Consider the following 16,535-nt stretch of genomic DNA (forward strand, 5'->3'; position numbering starts at 1 on the left):
ATTGGAAAATTTCATTATGTATTATGGGAAGGAGTATAAACTTCGTTGGGCAGATTTTTTTCAAAAATCCAGGTTAATTCAAAAGTTAAAATTTTATTTTGAATTTGATAAAATGCTCAAAATAGGAATTTTTTCTATCCCGATATAAACTCATCAGTCACCACAAAAATTATTGTTTATTACTTTTCAAAATAAACATTTTTGAAATTTTCTGGCCTCACTTCACTCGGGCCTGTGTGGTTTTTTTTTCAAATTGAGATCCAACTTTTATAAAAATCTGTTATGTAGGTACCTATTCAAATTTCAAGAAATTTTCTACCAAAAAAAAACACTTTTCACCCCAAAAAACGTTGTTTTTCTACTTTTCGAAACTAGCTTTTGCTCTCACTCGGCTCTGGGCCTGTTTGTTTTTCATTTTCAAATTTGAAATTGAAATTTAAAAAAAAACAGTCATTCAAGTTCTAAAATTTTGAGCTAAAAAAGTGAACAAACTTTTCAAAAATGTTATTTTTTTACTTCTTGACGAAATACTTACAAATTTTTAAAAGATTTTGCCCTCGCTTTACTCGGGTCAATTTCTATCCCTTCTGTGAACCAAAAAACCACTTATGAAACTTCCATAAATTTAGAAGGGAAAATAAGAATTTTTCATAAGCCCAAATGCAAATAGACAGCATATTATCAGTGTTGTCAGTTTAAAACAGTACTGTGTGTTTAAAACGTTTAAAACAAGTTTTATTTTCAACTCCAATTCCCTAAAAAAAAAACACGTTTTTTTTTCAATTTCTTGTTGAAAAAGTAGTGGAATTGAAGGAACTGAATTTTTAGATTTTCATTCTTCTTCCTATAATTTTTTTCAAAGGCAAATTTTGTGTTTTGATTTCAATTTTTCAATATTTCTTGAACCTTATAACTATTTTATGACGTTGCATCTTGAAAGTTGATGACCGGATAACATATATTTGAAAAACTGAATCCAAAACAAATGAATTTGTGTTAAAAACGTGTTTAAAACACATTTTAAACATGTTTAAAACACGTTTAAAACACATGAGGATTCAGCAGTTTAAAACCATGCTTAAAACAAAAAAAAACGTTTTAAACAAAAACAACCGTTTGTTTTGTCTTTTTTAAAAAAAAACCGTTTTTTTCCAACACTGCATATTATTGATCAACTCCTCTTATGGAATATAAAAGGGAAATACACCGACTTGCATATATCAGTTTAGGAAACATAATTTCATAAATTGTTGAAATTGAAAATAGAGTCCCACAAGGTGAATTCATTAGTCTCACACTATTCTGTGTTGGCATAAACTCTGTAGCAGATGAAATTAACTTCCCAACTGAATTCTCGATATTTGCTCATGATTTTACAATATTTGCATCCTCAACAAATTCAACACTGGCTGAAGCTGATCTTCAACAATCAACAAATAAAATAGTTACTTGGTCAAAAGACAAAGGGCTTCAGCTGTCTGAGAGCAAATCTACAGTAGTTCACTTTTGCCGTATTAGAGGGTGCAATCACCAAAGCGTAATTAAATTAAAGGATACTCCACTACCTTGCAAAAGCCAAATCACATATCTTGGTCTATGCTTTGACAACAAACTAAACTGGAAAAACCACATCAACCATCTAAAACAAGCATATAGGTAACAATGGAGCAGACACTCAATCTCTACTCAGAATTTATAGAGCTCTGATTCGCTCAAAAATAATGTGATTATGGGTTGCCAACTTACTTATCAGCTAAACAGTCAACACTCAAATCACTGAACACTATTCACAACACAGCTCTTCGACAGGCAACTGGAGCCCTCAAAACTACTCCTATACATACACTTATTATATCAGGAAGCATCTGAAATCCTCCCCTCTATACAATCAAAACTCATCCTTTCAAAATTTTTCATTCACCTTAAAACGTTTGACAGTCTCCCTCTCACCATAGACTTAAAAATTGATCCCAACCTTCCATATGCTTATGACTCATATCTCAAATCCATAAAGCCTCTTCTATTCTAAACTCCATTCAGCTATATCCTCTTCCACCATTCTATCCAGAAAATCCTATAAAAACTAAGAATACTATTTTCTCATTTGATACATCATTGCTTGAACACACTCAACTAAATACTCAAATCATCAATAACTTTACTGCTCAGTATAATGATTTCATTTTGTTTTACGCCGATGGATCAAAATCCATGGATCAATGTGGTTGTCTGGTCATTCGTGATTGTGAGGTTTTGCAATTTCCACTTCAGTGCTTGTTCAGTATTCTTTCATGTGAACTATATGCTATCCTTACATCTTTAAACATGGCAATTGAGAGCAGACACTGGCGACGCCAGCCTGTGTGCCAGGTGTGTGCAAGGTGTGCACGGGCACACCTGTTCATTTTCCAAAAAGAAAAAAAGGTACTTGTAAAGATTTTCGTTACAGTACGTAGGAATATTATTTAAATTTAAATTCGTAAACGTTTTTGTTCGGTAATATGTGGCTGCGCCAGGCGGAGTACCCTAAATTTACGCATTTGCATAATTAGAGTTATTGCTGGCTAGCAGCGTTTTTGTCCGTTATTTTGAACTCTGTCTTGAATGTTATTGAGAGAGTTAATTACTCCGAGAATTTTTATGACGATAACATCGTCATTTGTAAATACGTTATGTACGTATGAATTTAATGTTCAATTTTTTTATTGAAATTTTTATTTAAATAAATTTCTAATTTTTCGTGATTGGAAAGTCTATCCACGTCTGTTAATCGATTTGATCGATTGTTTCTCGTTACGTTTCAAGTGAAAACGTAAGATGGTAGCAAGAGCTAAGGTTCATTGACCTTCCGATCCGATTCCAAGTACGTTATTTTCGATTACGTAGATGTTGAGTGCTATTTTGGGCACTAGTTCGACGAAAAAAGTTTCCGATTCCGAAACGAGCGACGATTCGTTAAATTTGGACGAATCTGGTGAATGTCGTGGGTTTACTACTGGTAGTGCCCGCACAGCTCGTAATCGCAAACATAACGCGCGTAAGAAGTTGTTACGCAAATCTCTCGAGTTGAAGAAAGCTGCAGCGTCGTCCGCGAGCGGTGATCAATCGAAAAACGTATCCGTCGTTACTCCGTTGTCGTCTAGAAATCAAACGTCTTCTGCTTCTGTCGAGCAATCCGTCGAGCCGCCTACGTCTGAGAATCCGTTGGTAAACGTAGAACCGCCGATTAATCCGCCGATTGAGAATCCGCCGTCAAACGCTGAGATTCCAACGCCGTCGCCAATTCGTATACGTAATCGCAGTCGTAGTTCCAGTTCGCAACGTTCTAGCAGTCGTAGCTCTTCGTGCAGCAGCAGTTCATCGTGTAGAACCAGCGACGAGTACTATTCAGCTATGTCGGGTGATAAAAAAGAAACCAATTATTCGTTATTTACAGTCGGAGGTAATTACGTAATGTTTAAGCGTTGTTTATTAATCGCTCTCCGCGCTAAAAAACTCGAGAAGTGCGTTTTAACCCCCGATGATTGTACACCCGACCAAAGGGACAAAGCCTTTAATTTCATATTCGAACGTTTACACGATACGATCGCGCGTCTTATTAAAGAGGAACGGTGTCCGAAAAAATTATTTAAAGAATTAGACGATAAATACGGGCAAATTGATGAGATCGCGTTAGTGGAGACCCGTACGGCCTTGGCCAAAGTCGATATAGATAGGTTCGATACGTGTAGGAACTACCTAGATGAAATTCAGTTGCTCATTAACAAACTGGAGGCCGCTGGGGTTGTCGTTAACGCTGCGGAGAAATACTCGTACATATTAACGGGTATCAAAGATAAAAAAAGATTCGATAATATCTGCGTTTCGGCCCGCACAGCATTACACGGCAAACCAGCCGATCCTGAGTTACTGGCATCATTGTTGAAGGACTATGATGACAGAAACAAATCGTCGTCGTCGAAGGAATCGTTGAAGGGTGCAGCATTAGTGGTACCTGGCCCTTCTGGGGAACAAGGGAAAAAGTCGAATTCGTCGTCTGATAATAGGGACAAGAAAGATAGGCCGAGATGCTACAAATGTCGCAAGGTCGGACATAAAGCAAATTCGTGTCGCTCAAAATTCGATGATACGAAACGTGATCGAAACCCAAACGAACCCGTTCGCTGTTACAGATGTAACGGCTTAGGCCATTTCGGAAAATCGTGCCCTCGTTACGGAGACGAGGCGAATGAAAAGCGAAGCAAGGACGCGAAGAACAAGAGGAATGATACTGGCAAGGGACCTGGAGGTCGTCCTCCACCCACCGCTATGATTGCATTCCAAAATGGATCAGTGTCTGGCTCAATTGATCCAGTACCGTCGACTTCTTCTGGTTACGTAGCTCCATTGTCTGCTCCGTCGTCCGCTTCGTCGCCTGCCTCGTCGTCCGTAACGGTGAGTCAAAATTTGATTGATAATTCGAATCTAAATCGTAGAAACGCGTCGATCTGTGCTTTAGCTAATTTAACAGGCTGCTCTGATTCAGCATTACAGACAGCTTTCGGTAACGTTAATTGTAACGACGGTGAAGATTTTATATCTTTTATCGTCGATTCCGGTTGCACAAATCACATGATCAGGTTCCCTGGAATTCTGAAAAATGAGGTGAAATTATTTAATGAACAAATAATAGTTGCGAAAGAAAATGTGTATCTCGATAAAGAAAGCATTGGGAATCTCCCAATTCTCGGTGAAAACGATCGCGAATTCGATTTACGTGATGTATTTTACGTACCAGATCTATCTTGTAATCTGTTGAGCGTGACAAAATTAACCGATAATGGTTTTAGTGTAATTTTCGACGCGAAACCTCGTATAGTAGATAAGAACGGTACAATTGTAACGTATTTGAAGAAAGTGAATGGCTTATTCGTAGTGGAATTTTTAATAAACTTTCCTTCTGCTTGGTACAACGTTGCACTTTGTTCAAATTCAGCAGATTCTTCGGACTCTGCTACTCCTGGTAATGGCAATGCAGATAATTCTGCAATTAACAGTGATGTAAACGATATAACTCGAAATATGGAAAATTTAAATTTAAATTCAAATTTTAAACGCGATGAATTAAAAACCGATATTTGGCACCGTAGGCTCGGACACTCGTCGAAAAAAGTTTTATACTCGATTCCTGGTTTAAAAAACTGTAATTGTCCTCGATTAAATCAGTGTTCTACGTGCTGTAAAGCAAAACAAAAGAAACATAGTTATAAAAATACTAGGTATCGTTTTAAAAATCCTCTGGATTTAATTCACGTCAATATTATGGGGCCTATTTCGAAAAGTATTGATGGGGAAAAATACGTAGTCGCTTTTTTAGACGATTGTACGCGTTTTGCGGTAACCTACGCCATGGAGACAAAGGACGAAGTAGGGTACTATTTTGACTCGTATAGTAAATTGGTACAAAATATTTTTAATCGAAAAATAGCGAGAGTGAGATGCGATAATGCGCCTGAGTTGGTAGGTGGAAAGTTTAAGGAAGTAGTTAATCGAGAAGGCATGTCGATGCAAAATTCTGAGCCTTACGAAGCGCAACACAATGGCGCTGTCGAGCGCTTTTTCCGTACGTTACAAGAAAAAATGCGCTCACTTCTTATTGACGCGAATCTCCCGAAGAAATACTGGGTATATGCAGCGTACACTGCAACGTTTCTGTATAACCGAATTCCAAATTCTTCGTTGGCTTTGAAATCACCGTATGAAATTTGGAATAAACGTAGTCCCGATCTGTCTCATTTGAAATTGTTCGGTAGTGTAGGTTTTGTTCTGAAACCAAAAGAAAAACGCGATAAATTGGATGAAAAATCCGAACCGATGATTTTGGCTGGTTTTTCAGATACTGGGTATTTAATGCTCGATGTAAAACGTAACAAAATCGTACCTTCGTCGAACGTTGAGTTTGATGAAACGAAAACGTACGCTGATTTGACCGGAGAAACCGTAGATAATAACGCTGATTTGACCGGAGAAACCGTAGATAATAACTTTATCGACTTTACGCAAAACAGCGAGAGTTTGGCAAATCCAATACCATCGACCAGTGGTGCCATGAATCAAAATTACTTGAGTAGTATAGGTAGCGATGTTCTTTCGGTGAATTCTTCGAGCGATGATTCTTCGGATAGTGACGATGATGAATCTGAAACTAACGATGAATCATCAACAAAACAAAGTGCTTTGGTTACTAACGAAAAACAGTCGAATGAACTGACCTACGAAAAGGCGATATCAGGTCCGGAGGGTAAATTTTGGCGTAAGGCAATTCAAGAAGAGCTTGAAGCGATGGAGAAAAAGGAAGTTTGGTATGAAAGTACGCTGGATGAGCTTAAAACCGATAGTTACTCTCAAGTCGACTCGAAGTGGGTTTTGACCAAGAAGATCAATACCCAAGGGGGAGTAAAATTCAAAGCTCGACTCGTCTTGAGAGGTTTTAAAGACCTCCATAAGTACGAGCTAACAGAAATTTACGCGCCGACTCCAAATAATCCTATCATTCGTGAGGTTATTAATATTGCTACGGTGAATGATTGGCCGCTCCATCAGTTAGATGTGTCGACTGCTTTTCTTAACGGCGACATTACGCGTACGATTGTATTTAAGCCACCTCAGGGTTCTTCACCTGAAAATAAAGGAAAAATTTTCGTTTTAAAAAGGTCACTTTATGGGTTAAAAATCTCCCCTAAAAATTGGAATTCTAAATTGAACGAGTATTTATTATCGTTGGGATTTGTACAATCCAAAGTGGAACCGTGCGTATATTTCGATAGCAAAGATCCATTGAGATGTTTCTTTGTAGTTTTCGTAGATGACTTTTTGATTTCGGGTAGGGATTCTAAACTAATCAAATGGTTAGTCGATTCTCTTGAAAACAAATTTGGAATTCGTGATCTCGGGGAGAGTAAAAAATTCGTGGGAATTGAAATCGATAGAAATAAAAGTAATAAATGTACGTACTTACACCAGGTAGCGTATATCAAATCGCTGATAAAGGAGTATGGTCTCGAAAGTGCCAATAACGTTTATTCTCCAATGGAACCGAATCTTAAAATCGTTAAACCCAAACTCGATAAATCGTACGAGACCAAAGTGAGAGCTCTGTTAGGTAGTTTAGGATATATTTCTCGTGGTACGAGACCTGACATTGAGTTTCCGGTAAATTTCTTGTCACGATACCAACAGTTTGCAAATTCTGAAATTTATCAGTATGCATTACGCATATTGAAATATTTAAAAACTACGTTGAATACAAAATTAAAGTATGATTCTTACTTTAAAGACCGGTATAATTTTCGAATATTCGTAGACGCCGACTTTGCTGGGGATTTAATTGATCGCAAATCTACTAGTGGAGTAATGATATACCATTATGGTAACTTGATCGATTGGTCGGTCAAGAAACAAAATTGTGTTAGTACATCGAGTGCTGAATCGGAATACATCGCGCTTTCTTATTCGGCTAAATAGGGTCTTTCGTGGCGAAATTTTCTTTCGGAATTAAATATAAAAATCGAAACGATCCCCGTTTTCTCTGATAGCTCTTCGGCGATTGCTATCGGTAGTACTACGGAAAGTCAACGTACGCGACACATTGATATTTCTGTACATCACGTTCGCGATCTCGTACAGAAACATATCGTACAACTCGTTAAAATTGCAGGGACTGACCAAATTGCAGATGCAATGACCAAATCCCTTACGCGAAAGATTTTTAAGAAAATGTTCAATTTAATGTATAAATTGAAATAATCGTCATGTTTTGATTACAAACGTTATCAAACGTACCTTTTATTGTTGTTATTTTATTTTCGACTTCCCACATATGTTACGCGTTATTGTATACACCACCCCATTTATTATGTTCGTTCGTTCGGTGAAATATTGTAAAATTTATTTTTATTTAAAAAATGTTAATTTTAAGGGGGAGTGTAAAGATTTTCGTTACAGTACGTAGGAATATTATTTAAATTTAAATTCGTAAACGTTTTTGTTCGGTAATATGTGGCTGCGCCAGGCGGAGTACCCTAAATTTACGCATTTGCGTAATTAGAGTTATTGCTGGCTAGCAGCGTTTTTGTCCGTTATTTTGAACTCTGTCTTGAATGTTATTGAGAGAGTTAATTACTCCGAGAATTTTTATGACGATAACATCGTCATTTGTAAATACGTTATGTACGTATGAATTTAATGTTCAATTTTTTTATTGAAATTTTTATTTAAATAAATTTCTAATTTTTCGTGATTGGAAAGTCTATCCACGTCTGTTAATCGATTTGATCGATTGTTTCTCGTTACGTTTCAAGTGAAAACGTAAGAGTACTTTTACTCGACTTTTACAAATTATTTATAAAATTTCTTACCAAAAATTAATTTTTGTTAAACAAAAAGTTATTTTTGAATAATTTTAAGTTCATTTCTTGATGCATCAACATCATTTTTCTTACCTAGGTACTTCAGTTTTTGAAACATTGTTGGGCCAGAATAATGAGAATTTTGGAAGGAGGGGGGGGGGATTTTACAACTTGGTTTTATAATTTTGAAAATTGGCACACCTGTTCAAATTGTCTGGCGTCGCCACTGAGAGCAGACTCAACAAAGTTGTGATCTTCACTGATTCACTAAATTCCATCTCTCAACGAAGATCTAAATCTAAGCAACAAGCAACATCCAATTGCCTCAGAAATCTCATCTCTCCAATATGACATGAATGTTACCATAGCCTGGATTCCAGTCCACTCAGGAATTTTGGGGAATGAAACAGCAGACTTAGCAGCAAAGCAGTCACTAAGAATTTCACCTGTACTAGAAATATGTACCTGTTCCAATATCTGATGTGATGGAAGCCATATGTTCACGGTTAATTCCTAGCCAAAGCCACACCTGTTGAGAAAGTTGAAAAACCCCTTCACTCCGTGAAGTTAACTCATCACAAAAAAATCAAAATTCAAAAAAATTCAAAAAAAAGCAAATTTCATTTCTTTGCTGTGAGTGAGATTTTTATCAACTTTTTCATGAAATACGTCAGAAAGTGGTCAAAATAAGACAACTGAATAAATTTAAGCTTTTTTTGATGTTTGAAATTGAAAATTGAATTTTTTCAAATTTTGATTTTTTGTGATGAGTTCATTTTATTTAAATTTTATTGAGTGAAAGGGGTTTTTTCAACTTTTCCAACAGATACGTGAAAATAGGGGTCAAATGGGTCAACTTTACCAATCAAAACTTTTTTTCATGTTTTAAATCAAAAAATCGCAATTTTTCGCAAAGTTTAAATTTTTTTAAATTGACTTTGTTACAAGTTACCATTCCAATTTTTTAATATGTTGTTCAGCATGAACAGTTGTCCATAATATATTTTTTTCAGAATTTTTGAGAGTCGGAACGATATGAAAATTACGCTTTGAAACTTTTTGAGCTAATTTTTTGTACGAAAAAAGTGGCAACACTGATTTTTATGATATCATCAAAAAGCCTTTCAAAACCTCTAACTACGTATGGTAAAGTTCCATTTTCGTAGGTATCGCGGTTATCGAGCAATCCACTGCTGAAATGGATGATATTTTAGGTTCACTGAAAACTTTGACACCCCCTGGCTGCCGTTAAAAATGAGCTAGAGGGCTGCGATTTGCGCCATTGGTCATCCCTTGGGAAGGTCTTCCACAGGAAAAATTTCAAAAACATCGCCGAACCCACCTACCACTTCTTGGTCCAATTGACGTGGAATGACCCAGCTCCAAATAACCAATTTCAATTTTGTATGTGATGTAGTGATGTATTGTCAAATAAAAAGAACCCAAAAAAAATCAAAAAAACCACCTTCAAATACATCTCCGTCCAAAATATTCTAAAAAATAGGTACCCCCTTCCCCACCATCAAACATAAGGAATTGGCTATTCGTTCCAAATTCTATTAACCGGAAGAAAAAATAAATAAAAAATGAAATCAAAACAATAAATTAAACCTTGGCGTGTATTTCATAAAAACCTAATTCCGTTTCTTTCTTTCCACCGCACTGTAATAAGTATTATACTCGCACGAAATTACGAAGATAAAAAAATACTCTGGTCTTCGCCTCGGCTCTATCGCTTCTGCTTACATCTTCATTTCGCTCGGCTCATTTCGATCGTGAAATTAGTATAAGATAACCTGTCCAGGAATGGAAATTACGACGACTGGAACGTTCTTCGGTAAAGTTTTTATTAATTGACGTCGTTTAAAAATTATTTAAACGAAGCCAAATGTCGTTTCCTTATCTCGAAAGCACCGCGTAACGCGCGTGAAAAGTTTTTATAAAGTTTTCACTGTCGTGAAAATGTCGTCCACGACGAGCTTCTTGTACTATATTGCACGCTATTTACTTATACCCTCTTAACCCCCTCAACCCTTCGACACTTACTCGGTCATCACCGCCGCCGCCACTACACTTGGCTAATTCAACTTTTATTGTACGTACTATTTTTCTCTCTCTTTTTCTCTTTCTTTAAAAACTACCCTATAAGTATACGAGTTACCGGCCATCGCTTCACTCTCCTTTCCTTAGTGTATATCTCGTCTCTTTTTTATTTCTTTTTTAATATTCTCGTTTTCTTCACTTTTCTCCGACATTTTTTTTTCTCTTTCTTTACACTTCGTCTTTTATTTTCCCTTTCGTTTCTCTGAGTATTTTTATTTTAAGCGAGTTTTTCGGCATGTTTTTTCCTCTTTTTCTTTCTTTCTTTCTCTTTTTTTATTTTCTCGACAACTCTCGTTTTCTGTTCTCTGTTCATCGTTGCCGGTTCGAGAGGAAAAACGGTCTCCTTTTGGATTTAATTTTCGATAATGTTGCTGGTTAAAATATTGATGCAAAATTACCTCTCGCTAGGTCCCATCTCATTATGGTTCTCTTCATTGGAGAATCGGAGTTGTTTTCTTTTCCTTTTTTTGAAAAAGAAAAACATGAAACGTAACGTTGAACGTAATTTTCACTTTTTTTTGAAAATTGAACTAATGGAATTTATGTGGATGAACGAAACGAATGATTTCATCTTAAAAACACAAGGGGAAAAGCGGTCTCTTTTTGGATTTTCAAACGTCTCATGATCAAATTCAAAATTCAAAATTAAAATTCGAAATACAACTTTTACATAGGTAGCAGAAATTGTATTCAAAAATAGAATTGGATTTCAACTCGAAATTAAAATTATTGCATACCAAAATGTAAGTATTTTATCGAATTGGAAATAAAATCTAATTTAAAATTGAAATTGAAATTGAAATAATTTAGTTTCAAATTAAAATTAAACCCAAAATCTCCAATAATGACAATCAACAAAAAATTCTCCAAACATTAAAAAATTAATTTGAGCAGTGAGGTTTCCTTGTTAGTTTAATTTTTTTCAATTTTTATTCAAAATGTTTATTAGTTGAATGCTTTTAAATGTATTTATTCCGTCTCCCTCCTCTTCACCTGCATCCAAATTGTCGTTTTTCTCATATGTAGTTTTGTAAGCACCGTTTTGCCAGAAAGTAGGTAGGTAAGTATGAAAAATTTTATTTTATTTTCATTTTTCAATTTTCAAAAATAATTCAACAAAAAGTTGCCAGAATTTTTTTTTTGAGAATTCTTTTTTCTTTGAAAATTATTTTCGAAGTTTCTTGAATAAAAAAATGCCAAAAATCAACATTGATGATGAAATCTTGATAACAAAAAAATGCTAAAAAATTACACAAAATGAAGACAAAATGCACCGACATTTCCAGAAATTCATCAAAAATGGCACAAAAGTGTTGAAAGTTGATAAATAAGTTATGGAATAAGAACCAAAAAATTATATAGCTGAAAAATTGCATCAAATCAGCGAAAAAGATCTAAAAATTAATGCATGATAAAAATATTTTAAAATGAAAATGGGCTTACTAGTGAAATATATCATTAAAAATTGATTGAAAGACACAATTTTGTGAAAAGTTGACTGAATTTGCACGAAAACCTTCGAAAAAGATGCTTTCCACCTTATATAGACATGGCTACATACTTTATCTAAGAGTAGTAAAGTATACCATTCAACAATGCAGGGTATACATACACTCATAGACTAGCTGTGTACCAGAGCTCTGCTGTTCTGCATAATGAGAAGTCTGTCATACTACACCAGTATTTATAGTTTTTTAAGGATACCTTCTGGCCAATACTGCTCTCTGATTGGTCAGTTTGAATTAGCCTACCAACCAATCAGAATGCAGTATTTGTGTCAGTGCAGTCTCTTGAAAACTATAAATATAAGTACATTTCATTACTTTTAACATTCTGAACCTTTGAAGGCTTTGAATCAAGTTGCTGAGCAGTCAGCATGAGTGTAGGCAAATAACCATAACGCTAAAATAACGAAATAAAGTTATGTTTCGGTTTCCGTTACTGAAAAGTTATTTTGGTGTACCTAGAAAGCTGAGGTTATGCTGATTCCAAAAATATCCCCACTTGCAACTTTTGGAGCTTTTGGAGAGCTTTTACAAAACCCTCAAAATGCCCTCAATTACACCCTCTGTTTGAAAAAAGAATCATTTTGCCCATATTTTCACTAAAACCAAGCAATTCTTTATATTACTCCAATGTTTAAAGAGCTGCAGTTCCAAAACTAAGCAACCTATGAAAATTTCTCGCGCATGAAATTGTAGAGAATTTAATTCTCTTTCAGATCATTCTCATCAGATTTTCACTAGGACGTATGGTTCGTCCGGTAAATGCGAAAAACTACATGAATGAACCATTTTTTCAAGTAATTTTTTTCCTACTCCCACTTTAAAAGAGCTGTAGTTTCAAAACTAAGCGTCCTACGAAAATTTCTCGCGAATGAAATTGTAGAGAATTCAATTCTCTTTCAGATCACTCTCATCAGATTTTTGCTAGGACGTACGGTTCGTGCAGTATATACGAAAAACTAAAAGACAAAACCATTTTTTCAAGTAATTTTTTTTTACTTCAACTTTTGAAGTGCTGTAGTTTCAAAACTAAGCGCCCTAGGAAAATTTCCCGCGAATGAAATTGTAGAGAATTCAATTCTCTTTCAGATCACTCTCATCAAATTTTTGATAGGACGTACGGTTCGTTCAGTATATGCGAAAATAGGGATACCTAAAACAACTTTTTAAAAATATTTTTAGCATAAAGCTGTTCAAGTTTGGAATTTACCCCCACCACATTTTCATCTTATAAATAGAGGTGATTAGGTTCAAATACACATCGTCAATACACCTTGGTTAGGTTAGGTTTAAATACACATAGTCAACAGACCTCTGTTAGGTTAGGTGAAAATACACATCGTCAACACACAGGAAAAGAATATTAAAAATAAAAATGCAAACAAAAAATTGAAAAAAAAAAGTAGACGGGACACTTTGGGTCGGCGCCGGAAAGTCTAGGACCCCCAAAGTGACCCACCTACTACTAACAGATAATAATTGGCCCTATATTTTAAAGATGCTGGACACAAAGTGGCCTTATTTCTTCGGTCCCATCCCTTCTATGCTTTGATTTATTTATAAATACGATGACTGGAAGCACTATGAGGAGACAACATAAAGTGGTAATCATTTTTACGTGTGCTATTTTTTCTTAAAAATATGTGAAAAGTTCAAATATAAAATCTAAAACGTGTTCATATAATTTTCAAAACGTATTTTTTCCACTATGTCTGGATAGCATCTTATCCACCTTCCTTTTAGCCATATAGGAATTCACAATTCACCATTTTTTTGTATCTTAGTGGGAAATTCCACTCTGCCTGAGGCAAAATTTCTCTACAAATGAGTACAAATACCTAGATTTTAATACACCTACCTTCTTTTCTACACAAACGCCCACTACGAAATAAATAAAAAAAAGTATGAATTTTCTGAAACCTCACACCAACCCTTATCGTTTGTTTCAGGCAAGTAAATATTAAACAATCTCTGGCAAATACGCCAATTTTTTTTTTTCAACGAGAAGAAAAAATACACCTACGTGAAAAATGATTTAGAAAATAATATTCGACTTTAAAATTCTTACGAAATGTCACCAAAATAGAAACTGATACAAAAGGACATTTATAACAATGCCAAATCAAATAACGAGGGTATAATTTCGTCGAAATGATACTCTCGTTTTGTTTCCTAAAAAAAAATACATAAAAAAAACCACGTAGGTACGATATTGAAAAGTTAACGAAGAGTATCTCTATATCCGTGCAAATTGAGAAGATCCATAAACGCGAATATTTCAATTAAAGCTCTAATTAAATATGTACCGAACCAATTAACAACGAATACGAATAAAAGCACCATCGCATTGTGGAGCCAAATTGACCAATATCTACGTACAACACGATAGCAGAAGTATCGATACATTTTGAAATTCATTATTACCGTTCCATTCACCCTATTCCTCTCCCCCCCCCCCCCATCCTTCAACTCACCAATTTCAGGAACAACATACGCGAATTACATTAATATACTAGGAATACGTAAGCTATACTTCTCTATTTGCACGTAACGTACGAGTAATAATATAACGTACTACTAATTTCTATACGATGTCAACGCTGCAGCGTTAAATCTTGATATCGAAAAAGCTAATACGAGGTTTTCTCTCTATCTGGTTATTTTTCGTTTCGCAGGATTTTTAAACACGAACTCGGAACCGTACCAAAAAGCCCGGGTAGCTAATTACGGTTTAATGGATCAGATAGCCGCGTTACACTGGATACAGCAGAACATCGGCCATTTTGGTGGAGATTCGAAAAACATCACGTTAATGGGACACGGAACCGGTGCAGCGTGTATTAATTTCCTCATGATTTCGCCAGCAGTCATGCCAGGTAAGGAGAAAGAGACAAGTATTTTTACGATATTTTAGCTACAAAGTGTATTATAGCTCGATTCTTTCCGGAGTAAGTCGCCCTTTTTTTCACTTTTTGACAAATCTGGGCGACAATACAAAAATCAAGATTGTTAAAAACTTACTACGTATAGGTACATATTATATTTGGAAAAGAAATACAAAAATAAAAATCCACTTGGAAAGAACTGAAAGGTCAGCCACCTTCAACTGACTAGATAATATTATTTGGAATGCAGCTACATAAAGAAATTATTATACGACAAAAGAGAGAAAATACAAAAATAAAATCCGCTAAGAAAGAATTGAAAGGTCAGCCACCTTCAACTGACTAGATAATTATAATTTTGGAATGCAGCTACATAAAGAAATTATTAGACGCACAGAAGACAGAAAATACAACAAAAAAAATGATGATCTAGGTGCGTAGCAGAAAACCCCACACCTTACATGTTGTTCCTTTGATAAAAAAAACAAAAACAAAAAAAACGCGGAAAGGAAATATTGAAATGCATCGTTAATACTAGTAGATGAAGAGTTTGATTCCGTAATATAAGTGTTGTAGATCGGACATGGACTGACTTAAGCTCTGGAACGTCGGTCTTTTATTCAGATCTTGATTCCAGCACTTGAAAATTAGGTTGTACACAGCATCGGGGAAAGATAGCCAGGTAGGTTGAGGCATACGGTAGCCTTGTTTGATCTTTTCCAACACTTGTTGGGTACTCATTCCTGAAGAAAAACAATGAACGAGTGATATAAAATGTCTAATACAGGTTACTAGTACACCTAACCAGCTAGTATAGCTACAATGCTACATAGGTACATGATAATGAGAAGGCTACGAAATCAAATAAATACTGACCAGGGTAAGGTTCTTCACCATAGGTGAACAGTTCCATTAAAAATATACCATATGACCAGACATCCGATTTGATCGAGAAATGACTATAAATGATGGCTTCCGGAGCGGTCCATTTTATAGGAAATGGCGGACCTATGAAAACATACAAACTTGTTCAATGAACATCATCTGCTCATTTACTCGTAGAAGAAAAACAGGTTTTGTCTCGAAATATCCTCTAAAAACCATTTTTTTTTTTTTAAATAAATGCCTACCACAATAAAAATACGCGTTATTATTCATAAATCTAGCCAAGCCAAAATCGCATATCTTTACCACGTTGTTATCGCCAATCACCACATTCCTGGCGCATAAATCACGATGAATGAGTTTTCTCTTTCCTAAATACTGCATTGCATTGGCAACCTGGACAAATCAACGGCATATGTTCAAACTTCAAATTAATGATCACAGTTCCAAAAAAGTTCCATTTCGAATTTAGGTATTCGCTCGCACACTGATGTAGAAATTCGTAGAAAGGAGAAAAATCCAATTGGGAACTGTCGCTAGATCAAAAAAATAGTCCTAAAACCTCGCAGCCAAAATTTCAAGTTTGAATTTTTGGAGAATTTTAGAGAATTAAAAAAAAATCAAAAAAGCTGTCTCAAGGGTGATTTATAAACTTTTTCGTGATAAGTAATTATAGTGAACCTTCAATTCAATCAGTGCTGCGGAAACGGAACGGAAACATCTCTGAAGGCCAAAAATGAACTTCAGCACCTATTGTAATCGGAGCTTAA

General features: G+C 35.4%; 2 protein-coding genes across 4 annotated transcripts in view; one reads left to right on the top strand and one right to left on the bottom strand.

Moving 5' to 3' along the window:
- LOC135840158 (neuroligin-4, X-linked-like) overlaps positions 1–16,535 on the top strand; it is a 642,239-nt gene that overhangs the window by 494,265 nt on the left and 131,439 nt on the right. For both annotated transcript variants that reach the window (XM_065356537.1, XM_065356536.1), the window contains exon 6: positions 14,671–14,871. In XM_065356537.1, the coding sequence (XP_065212609.1) occupies positions 14,671–14,871 (201 nt within the window). The remainder of the gene's footprint in view (positions 1–14,670; positions 14,872–16,535) is intronic.
- Positions 15,017–16,535, bottom strand: part of LOC135840164 (tyrosine-protein kinase Src64B-like) — a 69,896-nt gene continuing 68,377 nt past the window's right edge. For both annotated transcript variants that reach the window (XM_065356548.1, XM_065356549.1), the window contains exons 6-8: positions 16,011–16,161; positions 15,757–15,888; positions 15,017–15,623 (exon numbers count right to left, since the gene is read on the bottom strand). In XM_065356548.1, the coding sequence (XP_065212620.1) occupies positions 15,415–15,623; positions 15,757–15,888; positions 16,011–16,161 (492 nt within the window). In that variant the 3' untranslated portion in view covers positions 15,017–15,414. The remainder of the gene's footprint in view (positions 15,624–15,756; positions 15,889–16,010; positions 16,162–16,535) is intronic.

The sequence above is a fragment of the Planococcus citri genome, chromosome 3, assembly GCF_950023065.1.
Source record: "Planococcus citri chromosome 3, ihPlaCitr1.1, whole genome shotgun sequence".
Lineage (NCBI taxonomy): Eukaryota > Metazoa > Arthropoda > Insecta > Hemiptera > Pseudococcidae > Planococcus > Planococcus citri.